The sequence below is a fragment of the Malaya genurostris genome, chromosome 3, assembly GCF_030247185.1.
Source record: "Malaya genurostris strain Urasoe2022 chromosome 3, Malgen_1.1, whole genome shotgun sequence".
NCBI lineage: Eukaryota > Metazoa > Arthropoda > Insecta > Diptera > Culicidae > Malaya > Malaya genurostris.
The window spans coordinates 299,136,427-299,164,419 of NC_080572.1; the positions used below are offsets into that span (position 1 = coordinate 299,136,427).

General features: G+C 41.4%; 1 protein-coding gene across 1 annotated transcript in view; it reads right to left on the reverse strand.

The window, feature by feature from the left end:
• The window catches only part of LOC131438858 (double-stranded RNA-binding protein Staufen homolog 2), a 45,807-nt gene that overhangs the window by 8,279 nt on the left and 9,535 nt on the right, over positions 1 to 27,993 (reverse strand). The window contains exons 3-6 of the mRNA XM_058609196.1: positions 5,076 to 5,506; positions 4,100 to 4,839; positions 386 to 1,622; positions 56 to 321 (exon numbers count right to left, since the gene is read on the reverse strand). Of these exons, the coding sequence (XP_058465179.1) occupies positions 56 to 321; positions 386 to 1,622; positions 4,100 to 4,839; positions 5,076 to 5,506 (2,674 nt within the window). The remainder of the gene's footprint in view (positions 1 to 55; positions 322 to 385; positions 1,623 to 4,099; positions 4,840 to 5,075; positions 5,507 to 27,993) is intronic.

Consider the following 27,993-nt stretch of genomic DNA (forward strand, 5'->3'; position numbering starts at 1 on the left):
TGAATGAATTAGTGTGAATTGGACCAGTAACCAGTAACTAGCCACTGAAACCTACGTCAAACTTTAACAGCTGAGCCAAGTACATCAGTTGTTCTTTCATTCGGCCAACGTCGGGATTGGAACTGCTAACTGCTGGCGTCGTCGACGTCGTCGTCGCGGTGGTCGCACTAGATGTGGTGTTTGTTGCACCAACACTGTTCGCTTGTCCGGATTTCATTGAATTATCCACGACGGTGGCAGTAGAAGTGTTCGTGTTATCCTGGGTATTGTTTTCATGAGCATAGTCTTTTGCGGGTGGATTTGATTTGTTGTTGGAAATACCTGTGAAAAAAAACCTATTAAAGTAACCGCACACACACACACAGGACACAATGTTAGCACCTACCGGAATTTAGTTGCAACACTCCAGGAACAATTTGTCGCCCGGTGCTGCCACCCTGTTTCCCGTTGGATTGAACACTCAAACCGTCGTTGAACATAACTTTCCGGTTTGGTTTTTCACCCATCTCGTTGGCACTGGCCGAATTGTTCTCCTTGTTCAGTGTCGATGAATTGGCAACCGTCGAACGACCGTAACCCAGCGAGACGAGCAAATTTTCGGCGGCTTCTTTTTTCGCCAGTTTTTTCGTTGGACCAACACCCGTTGCGACACTGCCACTGGCAGCGACCTCCATGACAAATTCTCGCCGCCGAGCGACACCGCGTTCCTCCAGCAGTGTGTACACGGGTTCCTTCTCTTTGCGTGCCTGTTGAATTTGCATTAACCGGCTGATGGGATTCACCATATCCGAAGGATCTTCATCCGCGTTATCCTTGATGAGATTGCGAGTTTTTTTCTTTGGCAAAGGAACTTTTCGTTTCTGTTTCAACATGGTTCGAGTATTTTTCTCTGGCGATGCCGGAGCAATCTTCCTCAGTTCGTCCAGCATCTTTTCGGCAGCACGTTTCTTGGACAGTTTTTTACCATTTCCTTCACCTTCGGTTACGATGTTACCAACTTTGCACAGCGTTGTAAACACTTTCATGTGCGGTGGACCCTTTTCCCCGTGTACCTCGAATTGAACGGTAAGTTTACGCTTCAGTGCCATCTCGTGCACGAGAGAAATCGGTGATTTCAGTTCTGAGTTTGGATCGTCGCTATCGATTGATGTGTCGTGACATTCGGATAGCGCATTGGCCGTATCGGGAGTAAGTGGTTTCAAAACCTCCAGGGCACGCGCCGCTGCATCATGCCGTGCCGCCTGCAGTGTGTGTCCTTCGCCCAAAAATGTCCGTTCTCCTACGTGCAGAGTTACTTTGTATACTTCCGGTACGTGCTGCGGTATGGGAGGCATATGATGGTTATAGTAATACCCTCGCGGATAATCCGACTTGTTTCCCATGGGATTTCGTCGATTGTAGGAACATGGTGGAGGAGCCCCGTACCGCATGCCACCAGGTGGGGGATTACTGTACATGGTGTTGTTACGATGATAAGCACCGTAGGATCCAGGTGGCGGAACTGGAAAATAGTGAGGACCACCTCCTCCTCCTCCTCCTCCTCCACCACCAACCGACTGCTGTGGTGCAACGGGTGGAGGGTGACTGTTTGCGTTGTACTTCGGTACAACTGGGGCATCAACCTGTCGGTAATGATATCAGCATTAGTAAATAAACAAGGAGTGTATCGAGAATAAACTATCCACATACATTTGTGTTGCATGCATGTATTTGTGATGGTTTTTTATGCTCAGATCACAGCGTGCTGTGCGTTTGGCTGTCGGCTTTTGTTTGTTTACTTGCTCATGCGGTTGAGATTCTGCGTTTTCGAAATGTCGCGTATTGAAAAAGAAGTAAAAATTAAGGTACCGGGCACATAGCTAAGTGAGAAGTGTATTACTATGCGCAAATTGGCGAAGTGGTTTGGAATACATCATGCCAGTGTTAAAACCATCATTAATAAGTTTGGGGAACACTATTCTTTTGATGAGCTATCAGGATGAGGCAGAAAAACCGGTTCTTCCAACCCGAAACTGGACCAAAAAGGTGAACCTCACGTAGAGGCTACACGCCACAGGCCGAAATGTGCAGAGATACCAGTGGTAACCTTCTCACGAACGAACGTGAGGTGATCGACAGGTGGAAATAGTACTATGACGAGCATCTGAATGGCGAAGCACAAGATACAGAGAAAGGTACAGGAATCAATCTGGGTGCACGCTCAGCCGACGACAGATTCCCAGCCCCTGATCTGTCGGAGATAAGTGAGGAGATCGGCCAGCTGAGGAACAACAAAGCCGCTGGCAATGACCAGTTGCCAGGCGAGCTGCTCAAACATGGAGGAGAGGCACTGGCTAGAGCGCTGCACTGGATGATTTCTAGGATTTGGGAGGAGGAGATTCTAGCGCAGGAATGGATGGATGGGTGGTATGTCCCGTCTACAAAAAGCTATCAGCTAGATTGCTGCAATTACCGCGCAATCACATTGCTGAACAAGGTACTCTCCCAAATCCTTTGCTGTCGTCTATTCGCGATAAGACAAGTACTCCAGAAGTGTCGTGAATACAACGTACCCACGCATCACCTATTCATTGACTTCAAAGCGGCATACGACACAATCGATCGAGAACAGCTATGGCAGATAATGCACAAATACGGTTTCCCGGATAAATTGACGCGATTGGTCAAAGCAACGATTGATAGAGTGATGTGCTACGTCCGAATATCTGGGACGCTCTCGAGTCCCTTCGAATCTCGAAGAGGGCTACGTCAAGGTGATGGACTCTCTTGTATCTTGTTCAATATTGCCCTGGTAGGTGTGATTCGAAGAGCGAGGATCGACACGAGTGGCACGATCTTTCGAAAGTCCGTACAACTTTTTGGCTTCGCTAACGATATTGATATTGTGACACGTAACCTTGAGAAGATGACGGAAACCTACATCGTGACTGAAAGCTGAAGCTAGGCGTATCGGACTGGCCATAGATGCGTCAAAAACAAAATACATAAGAGGAAGAGGCTCTAGAGAAGAAACACAACGCCTCCCACCACGAATATTGATAGACGGTGACGATATCGAGGTGGTTAACGAGTTCGTGTATTTGGGCTCACTAGTGACCGCCGATAATGACACCAGCAGAGAAATTCATAGAAGTATTTTGGCAGGAAATCGAAAGAAAGGTACTGAGGACCATCTATGGCGGAGTGCAGATGGAAGACGGAACGTGGAGACGGCGTATGAATCACGAATTGCAACAGCTGCTAGGAGAACCACCTATCGTACGGACAGCTAAAATCGGACGTCTACGATGGGCTGGGCATGTCATAAGGATGTCAGACGACAGCCCAGTGAAAATGGTTCTTGAATCTAATCCGACTGGTACAAGAAGAAGAGGAGCGCAGCGAGCAAGGTGGATCGATCAAGTGGAGGGTAATCTCAGAAGCATCCGTGCCTTGAGTGGCTGGCGACGAGCAGTCATGGACCGAGTTATGTGGAGACGTATGCTTGATACAGCAAAGGACACCCCTATAGCTATAGCCTATAGCTGTTAGGTAAGGTAAGTAAGATGCATGCGTTTTGATGGACGATGAGACTTATGAAAAGAAAAACTCAATAACCCTTCCAGGTCCACAATACTTTACTGTCGTCGTTGGGGAGGATGTGAGCGATGCGGACAGGTCGAATCAAGTGGAGAAATTCGGTCGAAAGGTGCTGGTATGGTCAGCAATATGTTCCTGTGGTTTGAAGTCAACCATTTTTCACACTACCGGAACTATAACTGCAAAAATCTATCGATCTGAGTGTCTCCAGAAGAGATTGCTGCCTTTATATAGGAAGCATAGTACACCTCCACTGTTTTTTGGCCGGATTTAGCGTCGGCTCACTATGCTAAAACCACTCTCAATTGGCATGCGGAAAAGGGTATAAATTTCGTTGAGAAAAATATCAATCCACCAAATCCGGTTTTCATTAGGCTCAAATTTTACCTCGGACAATTAAGGATCAATTTTTAGTTTGAATAAAATATCGTTTTTTTATCATAATTTGAAGGATTCGTGGATAGCTTATTTTCGATACACTCCTTAACTAGTAAAAAAAAGGGAGTATGTTTAAAGTTACCATTTCGGTTTCGTAAACCGTCGGCTCGCCTCGTTTCATTGCCAGGGCGTTCAGTTCCACTGTCGGTGTGATGTTTCCGATGTTTGTCTTTCCACCGGTTTTCGTTCGGTTGATTTTAGCCGGTGGATGCTTGTATTTGGTGGCACCGATCGCTTCGTGAGCCGCACTGTGCTGAGCCTTTTTGATGCTTGGGCCTTCCGCAGTGTACTCTTCATCGCCCAGCTTGAGCGTGACGGTGAATCGTTTCTTATGAGCCGGGCCGGTTTCTCCAGTCAACCGGTACTGGTGCTGGATCTTATTATATCGTGCTAATTCATTAACTAAACACATTGGGGTTTTCTCTTTAGTGTTTGCCAAGGTTTCTGGTACAGAAGACAGCAGCTGGTTCGGCTGCTGTAACTGTGACTGTGAGGTTGAATCGTTCTGGCCATCGGAAGCACTGCCTGCATTGGTCGACAGGGAAGTACCTGACGCTCCGGTATTTGAAGCACTTCCGCATCCACCACTTCCTATTCCTCCTCCGCCACCGCTACTACCAACATTTGTTATACTGCCAGTGCCGGCACTGCTAGTTATACTGTTGTTGTTATTATTCTTAATGCTTTTTCCTGTCGGAGTAGTGGCAGCCGTGGAGGACATTCCTCCCGATAGCTGAACGGGATCCGTCTGATGGACCACTATTACATTCGATGTGTTCGTTTGTGGAGCCGCGTTACTGTTGTGATTGTGAATGATTTTCGCTGGAAGAAATAACGTTTAATGAGAGAGTTTAACAGCGCATAAATGATTTGCAATATTCCAATGTATGCCAACGTAACACATGTTACTTAAGACATAACTTTTCGCGGAACTAAAGAAAATTAACAACAACTAATTAACAAAACTGAACATAAGACTTCCTATTCATAGACACTACGATTTGAATCACATCGATCACGTATGAACGGATCTCAAATTCACACAACACAACACTTACGTTCGTGTGCTGGAATCATGCGTGGTTTGGATCCCCCGGGACCGGCCGCAGACACTACCGGAATCGCACCCGATTGGTGATTATGATGCGTGTGGTGATGATTATTATTGTGATGACTGTTGTGTTGTTGTTGATGATGCTGCTGCTGATGGTGGGAGTTCTGATGGTGATGACTGCCGGAATTGGTGCTAGTACTGTTGTTGTTGTTGTTGTTGTTGCTGTTGCTGCTGCTATACGGTAGCGACTTGGGGGGGTAGCCCATGGGCTTCATTGACACTCCGCCGCTGTTGCCAAAGTGTTGTGACGAAGGTTTCCTAGTGCCGTACGGTTGGATTGGCATCTGTGGGCCGCCCGTCGGAATCGTCGGTATGGCGGCACCGGCTGGTAATCCTGTGTGGTGGTGATGATGATGATGATGCCGGTTGTTGATCCTGAAAGAATACATAGAGGAACGATTGTAGTACGATAAAAGGGAACTAAAGGAGGAACTCGTTGGCAGGGCGGGAATAGGCAGAAACGTTCGACTGTCCAGCAGCATGTTAGATTTTGTTGGCAAATTTCAGTCCCAACACTTTCGCGGTCCTCTGTTTTCTTGTGATAAAATAAATCCTTTCGTTCGCTCCTTAGCTCTGTTCGCGGCCGATGTTTGTGCAGTACTAATCTGGTCAACTCGAATCCCCAAACCGCAATCTGATTTACCCTATTTACATACTGTCATATATCATTAATGTAAGCTGATCACTTTACGGTGCCCGTCGTCTAGTTTTTGCATTCCCCTGCTATTTTGTCTTTCTTTCAATGGTTCAAGATTTTTGAAAGCGACAGTCGTGCTTTCCGATAAATCCTTGTAGGTTGTCATGGACCATTTTGCTGGGATAGGTGCAGCCTTAACTGTTTGCAGAATTCCTGCTGTGCACTGTGATGCTATTGTGATTAACACACAGTGGCACACCAAGAAATTTACGTGGTTAAAATATGCTTCTCAAAACACCTCATTTTCATCTGCCTCCTCGACTGATCGAAGTAGGCACATAGCAACACGCGATCCACTGTGAGGTTGTAATAAATTCATCTTCCTTTTGGCACCGCTTTGCACCAGTGTCTCGGGATTTCATTGTTACTACCGTTCGCTCATTATTCTGTTATATTGTATGAATTTAAAAGGACACTTCATCCTGTTCAGAACAAACCGGCGGACTCGTCTCTTCTGGCACATTCGTCCAGCCACGACTCGACACGTTGATCTTGTCGCGCCTGAACAAGCAACTGGCGGCAACTGCTCGACCGGCGAGCGAGGGTCTCGTGCAGAGACAGCTTTATAAAGGGTCTTATCAAAAGGGTGAGGAAAGAATTTGCGTACATTTGTGGATAAAAACAAATAAATAATAAAAGCTGTGAACTGCTTCAACTGCAACGGGGGAAAAGTTGCCACGGTGATATACTTTTGCATGACTTGCTTGTTGTAGCTTGTAGCGCAGTTTGTTCTCGATAGATCTAATACAAAACGGCTAGCGGTTCAACAAAATAAAAAATCTATTCAACTGACTAAAACATTTTTGTTCGTTCCACGTTCCAGATAGTCGGAGATTTTAAAACTATTAAATAAATATTGCCCAGATTATGTAGTCCTGACTAGAGATGGGAAAAATAGTTCATTTCAAAGTACCGGTCAGTTCTCCAGAGCCGTTCGTTCGTGCACTGAGGTCGTTTTTTACACGGTTTTTTACGCGTTTTTTAACGCGAATTTTTAAAGTTGTCCAGTTTTCTTGTTTTTTTTCTTAGAAATGCAACCGAGATCTGGTATTATCCCGAAAACATTGTTGAAGTTAAAAAAATTTTCGATTTTGTTCAACAAATTTTTTTAGGTTACACCAGATCTCGATTCATGCTTTTCTAAGACATTTGACATAAAAAAAATCGATTTTGGAAATCTCAAAATTACCAAAGTCGATTTTTTCTCCTTTTTTACATTACACCATATCTCGACGTTTCATGCGATGGTCTGACCGATTCCCACAAACTTAGATTTTAAATGAAAGGTCTCAAGATCTCATACGGAATTCCTGAATTTCATCCGGCTCCGACATCCGGTTCCGGAGTCATATAGTAAAATGTTTTCAATATTGTATACAGTCATTCAAACTGGCGGAACAAAAACCGTAAAAAATGTTGTAAACTGGACCCTAAACTGGGTCAAACGAAAGATCTTAAGGTCCTACCAAAAATTACTGCATATTTTCGGATAGAACAAACATTTAAATCGTCTTTGACTCATTAATGCAGAGCAGTTCAGATTGAACTGCTTAGTGCTAAACTCGGCAGTTCAATTTGAACCGCTAAGCAGACGTAAAGTTTCTGCTATTTACAGAACACTTTTTGTTTTGCAACGAAGTGCAATGTTTTTTCTGACGTGCCGAACGAAAACGTGTTTTCGACTATTTCTGACCAAACCTGCATCGGCCAGAAAGCATCGGTCGAAAACACGTTTTCGTTCGGCACCGCAGAAAAGACATTGCACTCCGTTGCAAAACAAAAAGTGTTCTGTAAATAGCATAAACTTTACGTCTGCTTAGCGGTTCACATTGAACTGCCGAGTTTAGCACTAAGCAGTTCAATTTAAACTGCTCTGCACTGATGAGTCAAAGACGAAACGTAAAAATAATAAAAACCGCTTATGTGCCCTAGCACAAAATTTGGTTAACCCCTAAATGATTTAAATCGTTATTTAGAGTGCGATGGTGAAATTGTATAAAATCTTCAAAATTTGAATAAAAACTAGTAGAGTTTGTACGTCATGTTAGTTGGTGGCCGTACGAACCGACATCGATTATACCGGTTCTCGGGTTCCGGTGCCGGAAGTGCATATAATAGTGAACCCACTTCGTTTTCTTAAGGATGACCTACGCGAGCAAAGCACTGTTTCATTCTGGATGTTATACTTGTTAATGCACAAGCAATCTCTTGGTTTCTTTCTAAATTCTAAGAGATAAATTCTGAATAGAATACCACAATATTATACATGAGAAAGGCATCATTACACCACTAGGTGGACTAAAACAGGTTTTTTTTACACCGAACTACTTATCGTCCTTAGGAATTACGCTGTGCCACAGCAAGAACTACAACGGTTAAGGTCTATTTTTGTTTGCTGTTCATATTTTTAGAGCTACACATTGCTTGCTTGTCTATTTATAGCTGTTTCTGGAATGTTCCCAGTAGTTCAACAACTTCAGTGAAAACAGATCTTAAGATATACACGAGCAATCCGCAGCTTATGTATAAATTGCTGTTCATAGTCGTGGATCTACATACTGCTTATTTGTCTAGTTTGATCTGATCCTGGACCGTTCCCAGTCATCCAAGGACTTCAGTGAATCTCGAGTGTGAAGATAATCTTCATTAATGCAGAAAGAAACTCACTAATTCCTAGGAGGTTTGGGATGGACTTCCATAAACATTATCACAGTAGGGGAAAGGAGGGTTTTCTTGATATCTCTTCCGGTTTATGATGCCAGCTACCGAAAAATAAAAATGGAATTTCGTTTTGAAACACTCTCGAACTGTACCATGCGTTTTTCGTCAATTTTCTTGTAGAGGTATTACATTTAAGACATTTTCGGTGCGTCGTTAAAATCGTTCGAAATTTTCAATCGCACGTGAGGTATCTCAATCCATATTGGAAAAAAAAAAGTTTCGTGGTATTTCATATTGCTCTCTCTTGCACTTTTGCGTTTTTCGTTTTCGAGCATTATTGTGTTTACTTTGCCCGAGTGGGTGAAAACTATGGTAAATTATACCACTACAATTTCGATGCGCAAGAAAAAATTTCATTTACTTTATATTCACTGTAATTGTTTTTTAATAATTTTTTTTCGACAGAATGATATACAAAGAACAATTTTCTACTCGATGTAATTTTTAAACAGTTTTTGTAAAAATCAAATAAATAATTTATTAATCATCTATTGATGTTTTTTTTCATATATTGTTTTTTTTTCAAATATTTGTTTATGTAAACGGCATTACCGTGAAATTTTAAAAAGTACCCCACTTTCGGCAAAGCAGGGCAAAAAAAACGCATCACCTATTTCAGATAAAAATAGTTTTTAGTCAGGTAATTAGTTACTAGGGACAATGAAATTTAATCACAATAAATATCTAATTGAAATAGTGAAAAAAATATTTAAACCCACTTTGAGATCGTTCCCGATATTTAACATTTTTCTTATGTACAATGTCTTATCATATTTCTCCTTAATAAAAATCGGGCTACACTAAACTCCGTCGATTATTCGGGGAACGTTTGATTAATGGATCTATTTTGCTTCGGGTTAAACGCTAAGTTTAAAACGCGCGCGTGAAGTTTACAAACGTGCAGATATTTCTTGCGACCGTGTTTAACTAGGACGTATTTGGTATTTTTCTATTTTGGTTAGGGAGTAGATATGGACACTACTTCGTATCGCGTAAGGCGTTGTTGTTCGATTGATGATAATCCAGTGATATCTTGCCAGTATTACGACTATCTTTTGAACAAATAGAACACAATAACTTAAATGTATGAATTGATTTTAATAGGAGCACATAATAATACAAAACACGACAAAATTGCAACGTATTCTCGGTAGCCGGCTCCCCAGAGCAATAAACACATGATAATATTTTTCGAAAATTTACAAACAAATTCCCAAGCAAGTTGATTTATTAAAAAAACATTTTGCAAGTTCAATTAAATATGATCAATAACGGAGTATAAACACACAGGCGTGGCTACTCCGTTATTTCAAAAGTGGCTGTGAGTCTGTGAATGATGATGATAGAAGCGGTAGGCCATCGACATCGAAATCACAGTTTTTATTGATTACAAGGGTGTTGTGTATTATGAATTCCTTCTACAAGGTCAGACCATCAACAAGGCTTATTATTTGGGCATTATGAGTCGTTTGCGTGAATAGAAAAAACAGATCTGTGGCAAACAACTCGTAGATCTTGCACCACGATAACGCACCGTCATCGTTAACCGTGAACATAATGGCTAAAAACGAAACGAATACCACCCAGCAACCACCAAATTCACCTGATTTGGCTCCCTGCGACTTTTTCCTATTCGTTCGAATCAAGAAACCGCTTCGTGGAACGCGTTTCAGCACCCGAGATGAGATTATGGAAAAATCGCAGATGGTTCTGATGCCCATACCGAAAATTAAAAATATTTTTTTTTTGAGGATTGGATCAAGCGTCGATGCGGAGTACTTTGAAGAGGACAATATCGATTTTGATGAATAATCTTGTATTTTTAATTTTCTGAATTGAAGAAACCAATCAGAGTGATCACCACGAGATAGCGTTATGGTGATTCTTTTGACATATCCCATGCATTTAAAAAAATTTTGGACGAATCAATTTACTTGCGTTTGAACGAATGCAGATGGCAAAAACATACAAATATAGGTAAAAAATTGATTATTCACGTGTTGTCATCAAACATAAGATTTAAAATTGTCCTATACACTTGAAAATCGCGGATGAAATTTGAAATTTTCAGATCACATACAGATTTGATTTTGGTAATAAAACATGAGTTCATCGACCAGTAATGCAACTTTTGATTACAATTTATCAATTAATCTCAAAATCCAAAAACAAAGAATTTCCCAGATATGAAAACAGTACCAAACCTCGATTATTCGAATTTGATATTTCATCTTACGATTTCTCCATAAATATCACACATACCACGGAAAGTTACTGAATCATTATTGATCGATTTTTTTAACAAAATTTTCACACGTCTTTGTATGTATCCGATTCATTAAAAAAATATATGAGAAAGGTAAAAAATAAAAATCCGGCATTATTTTCGAATCTTCGAGCAAAATCTGAAAATTACCACCATCGCTTAGTTCAAAGCTCGCCACTCGAGCAGCGCAGCGATTGATGAAGAGTTGGTTGGATTAATTTATCCAGTCTTTATTCAACTTGATTTTATAAAAAAAAACCGTCTGTAAAATTCCTTGCATTATCCATAAATTAGCATTTTCATCTCATATTCGAATTATTCGACGTATAAAGCTGAATACGGATCAGGGTCATTTCGCCGAAAGCCATTTCGCCGATAATCATTTCGCAGAAATGGTCATTTCGCCGAATGGGCCAGTTCGCCGAATGTCATTTCGCCAAGTGACTGCGCTGCTCGAGTGACATTTCGAAGAATGGGCCATTTCGCCGATTCCTGCAATCGTCTTAATAATAATTGGAATTGATTTAACATAAACACAAATAAATGATAATAAGTTAACGCCCATTTTGTTGACCTACAATTGTACTTTTTGAACAAAGATCGATTCATGAACCTCAGAACTCAAGGAAACTTGTTGACTATTAGCATCAAAGCAATTGCATAGGTGTATCTATCAAGCAAATGTATGTGGTATTTTTCGTTTACTAAGTGAAAAAATATCTAATGCGGCTTCGCCACATCGATTTGATTCGTGTGCTGCCTGACCTCGATACCGCTCGTTCGGACCTAACTAAATCAAAGAAACCTAGCTTTGAGTAGACCGGGCAAACGAGGCGGTTACAAGTTTGTATGCAAGAGGCCGCCGCTTCCGACGGTGACCCTTTCGCGCGAAATGACCCTTTCGGCGAAATTACCCGCTCCCCAAAATACGTCTTATCAGTAACAGTAACTGTTTGCAGTACCATACTATGTCCCAAGAGTGTAATTGGCTGGCTCCGAAGACTGAACATTTGGATACTACTGGTAAGAAATAGGACATTAAATGCAAACTCGAGTATTGGTGAGATCTGAAAATGGCAACTGGTAATACAAAACTGAAGAATATAAACTATATACGCGTCTCTATTGCTTGGATCCATTTGATGCAAACATTTCATTGAGGCGGGGCTGGTCGATGGAATAACGGTGACCTTGGAACACGATTTGCTCTAGATACTAAATGGATCATCGGAATTCGTTTGAGTACACTATCCTGAGTCCACTTTTTACCCTGTACTTCCGGAAATGGAAATCGGATCCGGATGAAATTCAATAGCAGCATATAGACGTTTCATTAGAATCTAAGTTAGTGAAAGCTGAAAAATGAAATGATTTCCGTTTGTTTGGCACTAGAATTCGACAAGCAACCTAACCTTCAGACCATGCAGAAGATTTTTGGTGAACAGGACAGTTACATGATTACGATCGTGGATGTCCAGCGTCTTACTTCCTGAACCATCGATACAAGTTTGTGTTTAATCAGATCGAACTTCATATTTTCAAGCACTGGTAGTTTATATTTAAATAATTATCATTTTTATTATGACAAGGAGCATGCCAATACCTCAAATTTATTCCCATATAATTGATATGTAAGAATCAAAATGATAGCGCATTCAACAAATTCTTCACCAAAAAAAGGTGTTCCGATCAAACCGGCATGCGTCTTCCGGAACCTGTTCGCACTTGCCATTGTCAGTAGCCTAACACCCAGCGGCAGCCCGATCTGACCTGTGTTACGACGGATTTTCGGAGGTAGCCGTGACCATGCGGTCATTAGTAAAACACGCCGTAAACGAATAAAAACTATACTATATTAGACGCATAATAACAGGAATAAAAGACTGACTGTCCAGTCTGTATAACGCCGGAAACACAAGTGGCATCAGTTACTATCATCGCGTGAAATGTCAGTGACGAGCCCAGTGTTGCCATTCGTTGAGTACGACCATGTTGCCAGAGGATTATTCCATTTGCCCCAACATCTCCCTCCTAGTAACGTTGATACGGGGTAAACCGCTTAGGTGGTCTTCGGACTCGCGAAGAGCGCCAGGGTTGATGTACACTTGGTGTAACTGCCGTAACAGTCTCAGAAGTAGATGTGGTTGTAGCGGTTGACGACATATCTGGTAATAGCTGTTGACTGTCTGAAGTCTCAGGGAACGACGGTGACAACGACGGGGTTCTGACAGTGTCACTGGTTAAAGCTGCTTTCGGTGTTACTTCAGATCGAGGAGTACTCGTTGTTGTTGTTGTTGTTGGTAATTCCCAGGCATCGAGCAGGATACTTAATGGTAACTGTCGTGTCGTAGTCTGCAGGCTTGTTCCGGATGCATTAGCGGAATGTCTTCGATTCCGAAGCTGGTTGATATGACACCGAACAAGACGATGACCTTCTCCCAGAACGTTGTACATCACTCGACCAACTTTCTCGATGACGGTACCCGGAATCCATTTCCAAGTATTTTTAGCATAAACCTTCACGAACACGGCATCTCCTTTGTTCAGGGACCGTGAAGCTACTTGCTGGTACTGGAGCGATTCTTGCGTACAGTTCGGTGGAGGACGTAGAAGTTCCAAACACGTTCTTAGGCGTCGACCGAACATCACTTCCGATGGTGACAAACCATTCGGTGCTGATTGATTTGGTGTACTTCGATACGTCAGCAGAAATGTATCCAATGCAGCGTTAATTGATCCTCTCCCTTCTTGAATTTTATTAATTGCACGCTTGAAAGTATCGACGAACCGTTCAACCTGACCGTTTGATTGAGGGTGAAACGGTGCGGTAGTGACATGATCAATACCGTTTTCAGCACAAAACTGCTTAAACTCAATACTGGTGAACTGGGTACCATTGTCGGATACTAGCTTCTCTGGCATTCCCAGGCGTGCAAACAGGCCACGTAGAATGTTGATCGTTGCTGTACTTGTGATTCGCCGTGTCTGTACAATTTCAGGCCACTTGGAGTAAGAATCGACGACTAGGAGAAAATATTCACCATCGATGGGTCCGGCATAGTCAACATGGACCCGCTGCCAGGGAGACGATGATTTTGGCCAGGGTACTGGTGGAATATGCGCTGGTGATTTGGCAGCTGCAGCGCAATGCACACACGTTCGTACGTATTCTGTAATTTCAACGTCCAGTGATGGCCAGAACACGTAGCTTCGGGCCACTGCTTTCATCCGTCCGATTCCTGGATGGCCTAGATGAATTTGGTTGAGACATTGCTTGCGAAGCAGCGAAGGTATTACCAGACGATCGTTGTATAGAATGCACTCTTGCACTGTTGTAAGAGAATCTCGTTGATTGAAATAACGTTGAAGCTCGCGATCTACGTTGGCTGGTAGTGCTTTCGGCCAGCCCTCCTGAATCAATCGGTAAACCTTGCTGAGGACCGGATCTCTGTGAGTTCTGTCTCGTACTGTTCTGAAACTGAGAGGTAAAACGTCGAAGGATTCGGAAACTACTGACCTGACGTCATTTTCAAGTGTCATTGCTGCTATGACATAATCTTCATCGGGCTTTACATGGTGGTTGATTAGCCTTGACAGTATATCAGCATGCCCGAACTTGTCTGTAGCCACATACTCTATTTCAAACTCGTACATAAGTAGTGTGAGGGCCCAGCGCTGTAGACGGCTTGCAGTGTATACTGGAATACCCTTGGTTGAGCCAAAGATGCGTAGGAGCGGTGAGTGATCTGTTTGCAACAGAAATTTACGACCAAACAGCATGCGATGGAATTTTGTAATCGCAAATATGATGGCAAGTCCTTCTCGATCGATCTGGCTGTAGTTGCGCTCGGCGGGTGCTAGAGCTCTAGAAGCATGCTGAACAACCTTGACCGAACCATCCGGAAAACGATGACTGATGGTCGCTCCAAGGCCAATCGATGACGCATCCGCAGAGACTATGATCTCCAGAGAAGGGTTGTAATGTGTTAAAAGCAGGTCAGACGAAAGAATTTGCTTGAATGTATTAAATGCACGATCGCATTCGGATGTCCATTTGAAGCAGGTAGATGTCTTCAGAAGTTCGTCGAGGGGGTAACGAAGAGAACGCATATTCGAAACAAATTTTCCATAATAGTTTATAGCTCCGAGAAACGAACGTACTCCGGACACATCAGTAGGAGCTGGCATCTGCTTAATCGCTTCGATTTTAGCAGGATCAGGACGTATTCCATGTTGATCCAGTAAGTGCCCCAAGTATTTAATTTGTTTACAGCCAAACGAGCATTTTTCTAATCGCACTGTGAATCCAAATTCTTGTAATCGTTGAAAAAGTGCGTTGAGGTTGTTCCAATGCTCTTCCTGAGTAGTTCCGCCAACTACGATATCATCAATGTAACCGCAAGTTTGCTTGAGACCAGCCAACATAGTATCCACTAGTTGCTGGAATGCTCCAGGTGCTGTTTTCACTCCGGGTGCTAGACGATTCACTTTATAAATGCCTCAATGGGTATTGATCGATAAAAGTAAACTCGACGCCTCGTCTACTTCCAATTGCAGGTATGAATCAGACATATCAATTATGCTGAAGAATTTACAATTAGCAAGTTTCACGAATATATCTTGCGGAAGCGGAAGGGGGTACTGATGAGGTTGCAAAGCTTTGTTCAATCCGGTCGAGTAGTCCCCACAAATCCTAATAGCACCATTTGCCTTACGTACGACCACGATCGGAGCAGCCCACTCCGAGTAGTCGATAGGTGAGATGATATTTAATCTTTCCAGACGGTCGAGCTCTTCGTCGACAGAGCGGTACATTGAATATGCAACTGGTCGCTTTGGACGAAACACTGGTATCTGGTTCGGCTTGAGATCTAGTTTCACCTTGGTCTTAAGACAGCGGCCAAGTGTTGAGCTGAACACGGAAGGATATTTCGCCTTGAGACGATTAACAATTGAGACTGTTGATTTTTCACTAATCTGACGGCAAAACGTATTCATCGGAACCGTGTCAAACTGGAACAATTCGATCAGGTCCAGTCCCAAAATATGTAGGTTTTGATTCACAACAAATAAAACACTCTTTTTGGTCAAACCGTTCACTGTGATCATGCAATCAAACTCTGACAGTAGTTTAAGAGGATCACCTGATGCTGCTTTAGCACACACCGTTGGGAGTCTTGTTAATGGTTTTCCGAGCCTGTTCCAGGTCTCAAGTGACACAACACTAATGTCTGATGCGGTGTCGAACTGCAATTTCACTGATACACCATTAAGTTCAACTGTCACAAATTTTCTGCGTTCGTTTATTGAGTTCACTTTTACTATTTTGGTATCCACTTTCACACTGTTTGTTTTCCTCCTTCCTTTCTTTGAAGACGGCTTCGCTGTGCGACAATAGCCTTCTTTATGCCCGTAGCGATTGCAATCCGAACATTGATGAGTTTGGTATTGACAATAGCGAGTATAATGCATAGCACCGCACTTCCAACAAGGGCTTGGTGGTACTTTGTTACCTGCGTAGAATGATGCTCGCTTTTCATCGCGTTGCTTCGGAAATCGCTGCTGATGAGAATAACGAAATAATTGTTCCTGATTTTTCCGTGGAATTTCCTGACATTGTTGCTGAACCTGGTGCTTTTTCCGTATGGCATTGATCGAGCTTCCAGCATTTTCGATCATGGCAGTATCATGCCGAAGAGTTAGAAGTCGTTGACATTCAGCTGATAACTGTTCTAGCGTGACGTCGGTCCTTTCTTCGATTCGAGTGAGCAACCTTGTACGGATTTCGCTGTCGGCCTCGTCTTTCAAACCGCAAACAAAGACTAAACATTTAAACTGCTCTTCCGTCATTTTGCCTAACTCGAATTCTACGCAGCTTTTATTGATTCGGCAACCATACGATACGTAATCCTCGGTGGGACCTTTTACAAGCTGTAGGCAACGATAGCGCTTACTGACGGTAGATTCCGTTGTACCAAATAAATTTCCCAGCTTGCTGATTGTTTCATCGAAAGTAAAATCACTAGCAGTTTTCGGCAAAATAAAGTTATGATAGCGCTCATGTTCCGAAATTCCAAGCTTTCGCATTAATAACCTCACTCTTGCAGGTTCATCTAACCTCTCTGCGTCTTTCGAGAATAAATCTTTATAACGTGAAAACCATGCTCTGAAGGTTATGTTGTTTTCGACGTCATATCGGAACTCTTTAATATTTCCTGCTAGCGAGTCGAGGACTGCTTCAGGGTTCGCGGGTACATTCACCTGTATGTTACGTAGCATATTATCCTGCTGCTGGAGGAACACACGTTGCTGTTCGTGGGTTTGCTGCTGGTTTTGCAGGAGCTGATTAGTCACGAGCGACTGTTGCTGAAGCTGTTGAAGAATCTGAACGATGATCATGTCCGTTGGTAAGTGCTGTGGATGATCAGAATCCACGCCGGACATATTGACTGGAGCTTGGTTCGGCATTGACATCACAAAACTTTTCCGATTACACGTGGATGACGCGATTTTTTTCCCGGGCGGATTTTACCGCTAACTTGGACGAGAAAAAAAAATACTCGCGCTCACGAATCTCGTCGCCACTGTTACGACGGGTTTTCGGAGGTAGCCGTGACCATGCGGTCATTAGTAAAACACGCCGTAAACGAATAAAAACTATACTATATTAGACGCATAATAACAGGAATAAAAGACTGACTGTCCAGTCTGTATAACGCCGGAAACACAAGTGGCATCAGTTACTATCATCGCGTGAAATGTCAGTGACGAGCCCAGTGTTGCCATTCGTTGAGTACGACCATGTTGCCAGAGGATTATTCCATTTGCCCCAACAACCTGAATCTGCGCATAGGAAAAAAAATCAAACCATCATATGAAGTGCACTTTCGGGGTAACCAAATTGTTTGATATGGTTGAATGCAATTTTAACTCTTCAACCGGCACACAGAATAGAGTACACGGAGGAACCGTTCCCTTTCCATTAGAAACTGTTTCTGGTTGCGTTTGTATATATATTTTTTTCTTTTTTTTTTGTTCGCTCTGCCTAACCGCGCTTCCCTGCAAAGTCATGTTTATTATTAAATAGCCAGCATTCGTCGTCCTCTTCATAAATTGCCAAAATCTGCCGAGAGCCAAAGAAAGGAACCTGCTGACTAGACAAAATGAAATTATAAGAACATATGGAAGGAAGCAGGCATAAAGGACGATTGGCGCAGATTGGTAGAAGCACGATGCGATGCAGTCGATAGTTTTCAATACAAAAAGGGGTTTAACATTATAACATTTACATACAGAACCTCGGTTGGGTTGACTGTTTCTTAAACTAGAATTTGTAAGCTTGCCTCTACTTGATGATTTCGATGGTCGCGGAAGAAGTTTTGGGTTGGGAAATTTCGCAGCTAGCATGAACACGCACCGTGGAATGCTTTGCAAAATGTTTGCCGGAATAATTTTTTATTCAAAATCAACTTATACAGTGCTACAATTGAATAAAATATTTTTTTCTGTTTTGAATTTGAATTTTGATTCAAAGACATGGTTCTTCTCTATCAACTGCAGCTGAATTTTCTGACCAAAGATTGTGGCTGCATCATCATGGACGATGGAACATATGTCAAAGTTTATTAAAAACTGATTTCAACCCAGAAGAGTTCAGCTTCAAGAAGTTGGGAAAGACATTACTCATCTGGCATATCTTGGCCATCCGGCAAGATAAGAACGGTAGCACAAATCCTCCGGTGTTTTCATAAGAGTTGTATTTTGTGGCTTCGTTGCCAGCTAAGAGATCTATATTAGCTCAAATTTTAGTCAATGCCTTCCAAAGAAGATATCGATCGTTTATCCCACACAGGACATCATTGCACAAGGTCGTCTAAAAAAATAAACGTACATATTCCTTTACGATAACCAATTTGCAACGAAAGGTACGAATATCTTCTATTGCAAGTTCAGCAGAGAATTTTACACTTGGACAGGAAATATGCTTATTTATTTATTCTTTTATTCTCATCGGGCATTACAGTCTGAATGATATGAGTGGGGAAAAGCTCGTTTGAGTGTACCAAAATATTTCAATGGCACTGTTCTCAAAGAGACATAAAAACCACTATCTTTTCCAATACGCTAAAATTTACAATTATTGTCGTTGTTAATAAATAAAACTAAACAAACATCATACGTTAATCATACAAACACCAATAAATAGTATACATAAATATCACAGAAGTTATAGTCTGCTCGTGAAAAAGTACGAATCATTGAAGAGACTGGTTCGTGATATCCATAGCTCGTCCGATTCAACCTTGTTGATAATAACGACACATCGCGAGTTCTTCTAGTGGCTCGAAGATCCAAACGGGATAGCAGTTCAGGTGCATCAATTTCACCATTCAGAATTTTCGCAACTGTTAAGGCATGTTGAATACGACGACGACGACGTTTCAATGATTCAAGATTTAGTTGCTGACAACGATCTAGATATGGCGGTAGGTTCTGCGGGTCACGCCATGGTAGATTTCTGAGAGCAAATCGTATGAATCTTTTCTGAATTCTTTCCTATTTTAGGCACCAACGGATACGGATTCCAAACTGACGATGAAAACTCAAGAACTGGCCGAACTATGCAGATTTTAAGCAATATGGATCAGTAAAGTCACGGGATATTTTAGATATGAATCCCAGCTGTCGATTCGTTTTTTAGTTTTAACAGCCCATGTGGGAGCTAAAGCTCAGTTTGTGGTCCAATAGAATGCCGAGCTTCACCCGGTAACCGGTCAATCATTGAATCGTGTGTCTGTATCGTATCGGAATTTTGTCATCCTACCAACAGCAATGCAATCTAATAGACAGCTACATTTAACATGCAACCAAACTACTAGGTGTGCAGATTTTGGACGATGTTGTTCACGCCGTTTGCGACTCCCACAGGTAGCAAAGATGCCATGATTCGGTCATCATATGGTCAAATTACTGCAAAAGATGATTAGATTGGATTAGTAGATTACTTTTTTTTTTATCTAAAATACATTTTTATTCAGGCCTATTTGCGTACAAGCTTTACGTGGCCGATTGAGCCGATTTTTTAAATAAAAAATTTTTTGTATTCGATCTCGTTGTCACCCTTTTTCTAGGGGGCGAGGAGCTTCCATTTCCCTCCTGCGAAGATTGAGGGGCACTTTGTTCGTGGCTCGTCTCGTCATCCATTGACTCATCGGTAGTATTGTTGATTTCCGTCTTCTTTTCGTTTTCCTTGTTATTCGTAGTCTTGATCTCGTTGCTAGTTACTGTAGAAGCGCCTTGTTGTACATTGGTTGCAGTTGCTTGTTGGTTAGATGGTGAAGGTGTTTTTGAAACAGGAGCACTGCAGTTCACTAGTTTCCGTTATTGAGCAGTTGTTCTTGTTTTTGTTTGTTTTCGCAGTTTCGGTGCAAGGTTTGCCGTAGTGTGCAGGTTGTTCACAAAACTGACATGTAACCAGTTGATTTTCATACGTAATCAGCGATTTACACGGATGTATCCCGTCTTGATCACAAATGATGTAAGATGGAATTGCTTTACGTAGTTGCATACGTACCACTCGTCCGCCATTCCGGATACCCGGGAAAAAAATTCCGCCATACTCCCCTTTCGATGGAAAGAACTTCACCGTAATGCGACATACTTTCCCGAACATACCCATCGCTGGTCTGCGGAGGAAGGTCATGCACGCGTACTTCTATGGCATTGTCCACCATGTACAAAGGGATTTTAAATTTAACATTGTCATGATCAACACTGTGCACCCCGTTATTAACCGAAGCAAATGCAATTGCATCCACGTTTGAACATAATGTACACACAGTTAGACGCCTTGTTGAATTGAATCTCACTTACATCATTAACGTTTAGATGCATTCGTTCCTTAAGCAAGATTTCAATTTCGGTTGCTGCTGGTCTAACTTTGCAGCGCTTGAAATCAATACAAACTGAATTTGGCCTTGTAGGCCAAGTTTCTGGCTTTGTTAATTCGTATTTGCCCATTTCGTGCACTCTATTGTTCACTACACTGTATTGTTTTTGTTTCTGTTGTCTCGACCGTAAATGATTTGCGACTGTGTCGGATGAGATGCGAGCAAGAATTGATAGTAGATCGCTTCTCTTCGATTGATCAAAGCAGAGCCGGTACATCTCATCAATGTAAATCACTCGAGTCTCTGGTAGTCCGGAAAGTACCAATAAAGGATTTTTTTTTATCTTTTACTACCCGGATCGGCAAAAGAAAAGTTACCAGAAGTTGTCACTTTCTCCTTGCGACAGCATTTTCATACACAATGAGTTTTTTACTGTGTGGGTGTTTTTCTCAATCTCTGTATAGCTAGTTGAACATCGGAATGAGAGGTTTGTTCGAACTGTTGCTTGTGTGCCCGGAGTCACAACGTGCTACCCGATGGAAAACCATCATGTTATTTTTACTTTGCCTCTTTTTAACGACTATTATTTTTAACTATTAGTGATTGTGAAGAACTCATTGTACACGAGAATGCTCTCGCAAGTAGAAAATTACAACTTCTGGTAATTTTTCTTTTGCCGTTTCGGATAGTGAATGGTAAAAGACTTTTATATCAGGTGTACAACTTTGCTTCCGCCGTTTTCCGATAGGTTGCTGTACCGGCTGAGGCTGGTCAAAATACATAGATAATAATGCCTTTAAAGTGAGTGTGTACAGTGACTAACGAATTGTCATCGCCGTTTCAGTGACAGTTGTTCTTGTTCTCGTATTATTCACGCTCGAAAATGTCTGTTTATGTGCCCAATTCTCGCAATTTGCGGAAAGTTTTACTTTTCTGTTACAATTCGCAAAAAATGCAGCTGAAGCGTATATAATGCTCTCAGAAACTTACGGTGATGCTACTCTGATCAAAAGAACGTGTCGGGAGTGGTTTCAACGTTTTTAAAAATGGTGATTTCGATGTCGAAGACAAACATGGTGGTGGAAGAGAAGAAACTTTCAAAAATGAACAACTAGAAGCATTGCTTGATGAAGAGCTGTTAAAACCGGGTGAAACCATCACAGGAGATCGATACCGAACGCAACTGATGCTCCTTAGTCGCGCGCTAAAAGAAAAGCGGCCACAATATCAAGAGCGATATGACAAGGTCATCTTCCAACAGGACAATGCTTGACCTCACGTAGCAGAAGTAGTCAAAAAGTACCTGGAAACGCTGAAATGGAAAGTCTTGCCCCACCCGCCGTATTCGCCAGATGTCGCCCCTTCTGACTTTCACCTATTCCGTTCGATGGCACACGGCTTGACAGATCACCATTTTCAATCCTTCGAAGAGTTGGAAAAATGGATTGCTTCATGGATAGCGTCAAAAGAGGACTCCTTTTTCGAGCCGGGATCCGAAAATTGCCGGAAAGATGGGAAAAAGTTGTCGCTAGCGACGGATAATACTTTGAATAGTACATCTGTAAGCACTTTTTCGCAACAAAGCTTTTAATTTTTGAAAAAAACGGCGGAAGCAAAATTGTACACCTGATAATTGATATTTCAGTTGTCATAACTGGTTTACCTTTCATTCATTATTTTGAACCAATTCGAATGTTTACATGAACCTCTTTTGAAGGCCGCTCTCTCATTCAATTGTAAGAGATATTTTATTTCCAGACGAAGGTGGGCTTCGATTGAAAAAAAAATAACTGAAGAACTGAATGCTAGAGGGATCGTCAATGTGTGCCATTTTTGGTTTCAATTGAATTGAATAAAGTTTTATAGCACTGACTACAATACAATCTAAGAGATAGCTACATTTAACATGCAACAAAACTACTAGGTGTGCAGATTTTGGGCGATGTGTTCCACGCCACGTCCACGTTCACGAGGACGTGATTCGGTCATCATATGGACAAATTAGTGCTAAAAAAGGTATTAGGATTTGATTAGTAGATCGCTTCTTTTCCATACATCAAAGCGTAGTATTTTTTCTAGTGTTCGTAGTGATCAGAAGAAGGAACATATCCAATTTATTGTTCCCTGTTTGCCTCTTTTTGCCAAACTTCACCCATGGCACCATTGGTGTGCATTAGGGCTGGCAATCTGTTGGTTATTGGGAAAAAGATGGAAAGGTTTATTTTTTCGCTCCACCCAACTTTTCGTGTTCCTTTTGGGTCTTATAAGAACTATGTAAAAGTTCTGTTCGCCCCCTATATTTTCACGCCCGAGGTTCAAAGTGTGTATGGGATTTAGTATTAGGAAATTGACTGTAAAGGAGGCTGGAGATCTAAAATCAGTACATATTATTTTCGTAAGAAATTTAACGAGGAAGAAAACCTTTGAGAACCGCAAAACGATTCGACATTCGTAGAAAAAGTTATTGAAGGAGAACCGACACAACGTCCGAACAAAAGGCTCTTTCCTCAAAATATATCTAACACCAATGCTGCTAGTGAAACTTATATGATGTGGTTTCCTTTTTAATGTGCTAGAACGGTTGATCTGAGTTGAATGATGTATTGACGATAGTTACTCAGCATTTTAAATGACAAGCCATATTCCAAAACTCACTGTAAATACACAGAATAGTCTAACATTTTGATTTGAAGAAACAAGTTTTTGATACATTAGACAAAGTCTTAGTCCAATAATTTTGGTTTTTTATAATCTTAACGTTGATAAACAGCAATGTGAAGATTTCGGTACCTGCTTTCCAGGAGTTTGCTGAACAAACAAGAATTCGTTTTGTGGAGCTGTATGGATGGTATGCTCTGTCGCCAACCGTGCATAAACTTCTGGTGCATGGGACTGCAATTATAAAACATGCTTTGCTTCCTATTGGTAGGTACAGTAAGGAAGCGCAAAAGAGTCGAATTAATCAATTCGCAAGTATAGGCAGTTCCATCCGCAGAAATTCAATCGTTTAGTGAATCTAGAGGATGTATTCAAACGATTTCTTTTAACATCTGATCCTGTAATAGCATTATCGAAAAGAGTAACAACCAACGTGAGTGTACTCCTTCTTCCCGATTATGCAGCTGAATTAGTTTTGACACGCTAGAAGACAGCAATACATTGTTTTAATATATATAGCTAATAAATGTCTTACATGAAAGAGCATTTTCAATGAAAAAACCCAATGTTTGAACACAATTTAAAAAATATTAAATAATAATTGATCAGTATCTAACGGGGAAACAGATTGGAAAACCGACATGTGAACACAATGATGTAAATGAAAACCGCGAAAATGTTACCGCAGAGACGGGACTCGAACCCGTAGCTAACTCCTAACCGGGGAAATTGTTTTACCAATTAAACTACCCTGCATATGAAAACACATGAAGAGAAAGTCCAATTGATTGGACGAAACTAAGCATGCTTCGCTCTACTTAGCCACTACGGTATTCACTTACAGTCCCGTATCGACGAAAACAAATTCAACAGAAACACATACAATGATCACGAGTCTATTTCTACCCATCTGTTTTTGCCGCACGATACTGATTTGAGACTTTTGTGGCTAAGTAGAGCGAAGCATGCTTAGTTTCGTCCAATCAATTGGACTTTCTCTTCATGTGTTTTCATATGCAGGGTAGTTTAATTGGTAAAACAATTTCCCCGGTTAGGAGTTAGCTACGGGTTCGAGTCCCGTCTCTGCGGTAACATTTTCGCGGTTTTCATTTACATCATTGTGTTCACATGTCGGTCTTCCAATCTGTTTCCCCGTTAGATACTGATCATATTAAAACTAGCTCAAGGCGGCTTTACGTCTTAACAAAGTCTAAAACAAAATCGTTGAAGGACAATAAAAGGTTTGTCTACCTTTACCATTGTGTTTGAGATCACACAATCGTCACTGCTGCTACCACACACTAGTGGAGATCCATTAAATCGATGGATGAAACTATCGTGTGTTATCCCGTAGATAGCGAAATAGACAAAAACAAAAGTCTCAAATCAGTATCGTGCGGCAAAAACAGATGGGTAGAAATAGACTCGTGATCATTGTATGTGTTTCTGTTGAATTTGTTTTCGTCGATACGGGACTGTAAGTGAATACCGTAGTGGCTAAGTAGAGCGAAGCATGCTTAGTTTCGTCCAATCAATTGGACTTTCTCTTCATGTGTTTTCATATGCAGGGTAGTTTAATTGGTAAAACAATTTCCCCGGTTAGGAGTTAGCTACGGGTTCGAGTCCCGTCTCTGCGGTAACATTTTCGCGGTTTTCATTTACATCATTGTGTTCACATGTCGGTTTTCCAATCTGTTTCCCCGTTAGATACTGATCATATTAAAACTAGCTCAAGGCGGCTTTACGTCTTAACAAAGTCTAAAACAAAATCGTTGAAGGACAATAAAAGGTTTGTCTACCTTTACCATTGTGTTTGAGATCACACAATCGTCACTGCTGCTACCACACACTAGTGGAGATCCATTAAATCGATGGATGAAACTATCGTGTGTTATCCCGTAGATAGCGAAATAGACAAAAACAAAAGTCTCAAATCAGTATCGTGCGGCAAAAACAGATGGGTAGAAATAGACTCGTGATCATTGTATGTGTTTCTGTTGAATTTGTTTTCGTCGATACGGGACTGTAAGTGAATACCGTAGTGGCTAAGTAGAGCGAAGCATGCTTAGTTTCGTCCAATCAATTGGACTTTCTCTTCATGTGTTTTCATATGCAGGGTAGTTTAATTGGTAAAACAATTTCCCCGGTTAGGAGTTAGCTACGGGTTCGAGTCCCGTCTCTGCGGTAACATTTTCGCGGTTTTCATTTACATCATTGTGTTCACATGTCGGTTTTCCAATCTGTTTCCCCGTTAGATACTGATCATATTAAAACTAGCTCAAGGCGGCTTTACGTCTTAACAAAGTCTAAAACAAAATCGTTGATTAAATAATATCTCTTCCGCCATTTTTTTTATAAACATGCTCGAAAGTATTTTCTATCAAATGAAAAAACCGATTTTTTTCATATAGCAGTTTAAAAATGATCTGTTTTTGAACTAGTTTTGCTCATAACTTCGGTTCAGAAAATGCTACCTGAATGCGCTAGTCATAAAAAAATTGGTTTCAACAAACTCTAAAAGATATTCAAAGACACCAAAATCGAGAAGTAAAAATTAAGAAAGCTAGAACAATGAATTTGATTTTTTTAGGAACACCCTAAGTTGCTCTATTAAAATAGCTGTAACACTAAAACCGTTAGAGATACTACAATAGTGTTTTCGGCAAAGTTGCTTGATATAAGTTTTCCTACAATTTTGCCGAAGGATGCAGTCCTCTATCTCAACACATACGGAAAATAATTTTTGGATCAGCCTAATAATTAGAACCACCCTAATACCATATGCTTCAAAATATGGCTTATCTTTCACTGATCATTTGTTCTGAAGACATCATAGCTCTAAAGTATAAGGCTAAGCAACAAATGTTTTTGTTCCCCTAAATTGTGGATCCGGACCACTGTGCATTGGGGTCTGTGCAGACTTCTGTTTTTGTCCAAGATTTTCGAAATTTTTCTATAGTTGTAGTTTGTTTTTCTCTTCACGAGAGCCCGCTCGATAGGTTGCAACTACGGGCAGTTAGATAGATTCGCATATTTTGTTACAACATGGACTCTATTCGCTTTATACCATTCCAGAACATCTTTGGTGTAGTGACAAGATGCCAAATCAAGCCAGAATAGCGATTGAACGTCATGACTGTGTATGAATGATAACAATCTCTTTTTTAGGCATTCTTCGCGGCATACCCTTTTCTTCGTCCTGAAATGCTACTTTACACCGTTCCGTTGCATAGCAATAAACAAAGACATTCCGTGAAGCTGCTTAAAGTCTCCCAGCACATAATTTCCATCGTCCATTATCACACGAGAAAACTTCGTCAAAAATTCGCCATACAACTTGCGAGCCCTGGTTTTAGCCGTCACATTGTGTTTATCATTGCGATTCGATACATTTTTCATCTTGAACGACTTCACAGCTTCCCGGTTCTTGGTAGTATGCAGGAAAGTTGAAGAAATGTTTTTTTTTCTAGCCGAAAGATGTGGTCTCTTCTGCAATATTGGCTTCACCTTCGCGTCCTTCTGGTGCTTCCTGAGATCCGTTTTTGTTCAGCTTCCAATCTTCCTGGCTGTTTGATCATGTATATCTGTCTAGAATAATTGAAAGCTTATTTTTGTACACAATTCATTTGCAGCCAAAGAGTTGAAATATCAGTACTGAACAATTAATTGATTGCCACTACTACATTGAGTTTATAGATGCCACATCCCATGACTACGCATCAGTTACTTCGCCTATCAACTAGTTGATGGAATCATAAAACCAAATGTCTCCGTGTCATTACTTCATTGACCCCATCTACTAGTCTACACTCTGTTCGTACGGAAACGAAAATTTCAATCTTCAGTTACCGCTCATCAATCATTTTCGCTAATACGCGACTCATTATATTTTGTCGTCCGTTTATCCTTTCTCACGTGCGAGAGTAATATGTCAATGTCCTAGCATAACAAAACTAGTTTTCGGCAACTCGTCGGATACCGAAATTCGTACATCAAAATAATCATGACGGCAATTATGTGCAATTCAGTCGCCCAAAAATTGTCACCGCCAATAAAATCCCGACAGAAATAGCCGACGAAGTAAACAGGATAACGAAAGAATGGACTGCAATAAAATGCACATTTCCATTTGACGTCTGGTATGATGAATCGCATACTGTTGCGATTGCAGTGGACGGACAACCGATTACGAATGAAACGGATGCATGCCGGCAGATCAACAGAAAGAAAAAAGAGTGCAACGAACTAAATAATGCATATAACGTCTGGTTTGGTTCCATATGCTCTCCCTTCCCGGAATCCTTGCTTGTTTGGAGACACACGAAAAAAAAATGCATTCTACCACAGTTGAAAGTTGCAGCAAAGAATGCCATAATTTGCATAAACAAGGAAAAAGTTAAGAGAGGATTAAAGATGCACGGGTTGAACCGGAGACTGCAGACCGATCGGATGCCGTCCGTCGATAACTAGATATTTATGGCAGACCCTCAGCGGCACAATAATTAAATCTAGCTGCCATGCGTAACACACGGGGTTGAGCGGGGTGATTCCAGCAGCTTCCAATTATCCCATCATCTGAAGACGTTGCCCATTGTCCGAGGAGGCTACGGACGGTCCGAAGGGTTGTTAT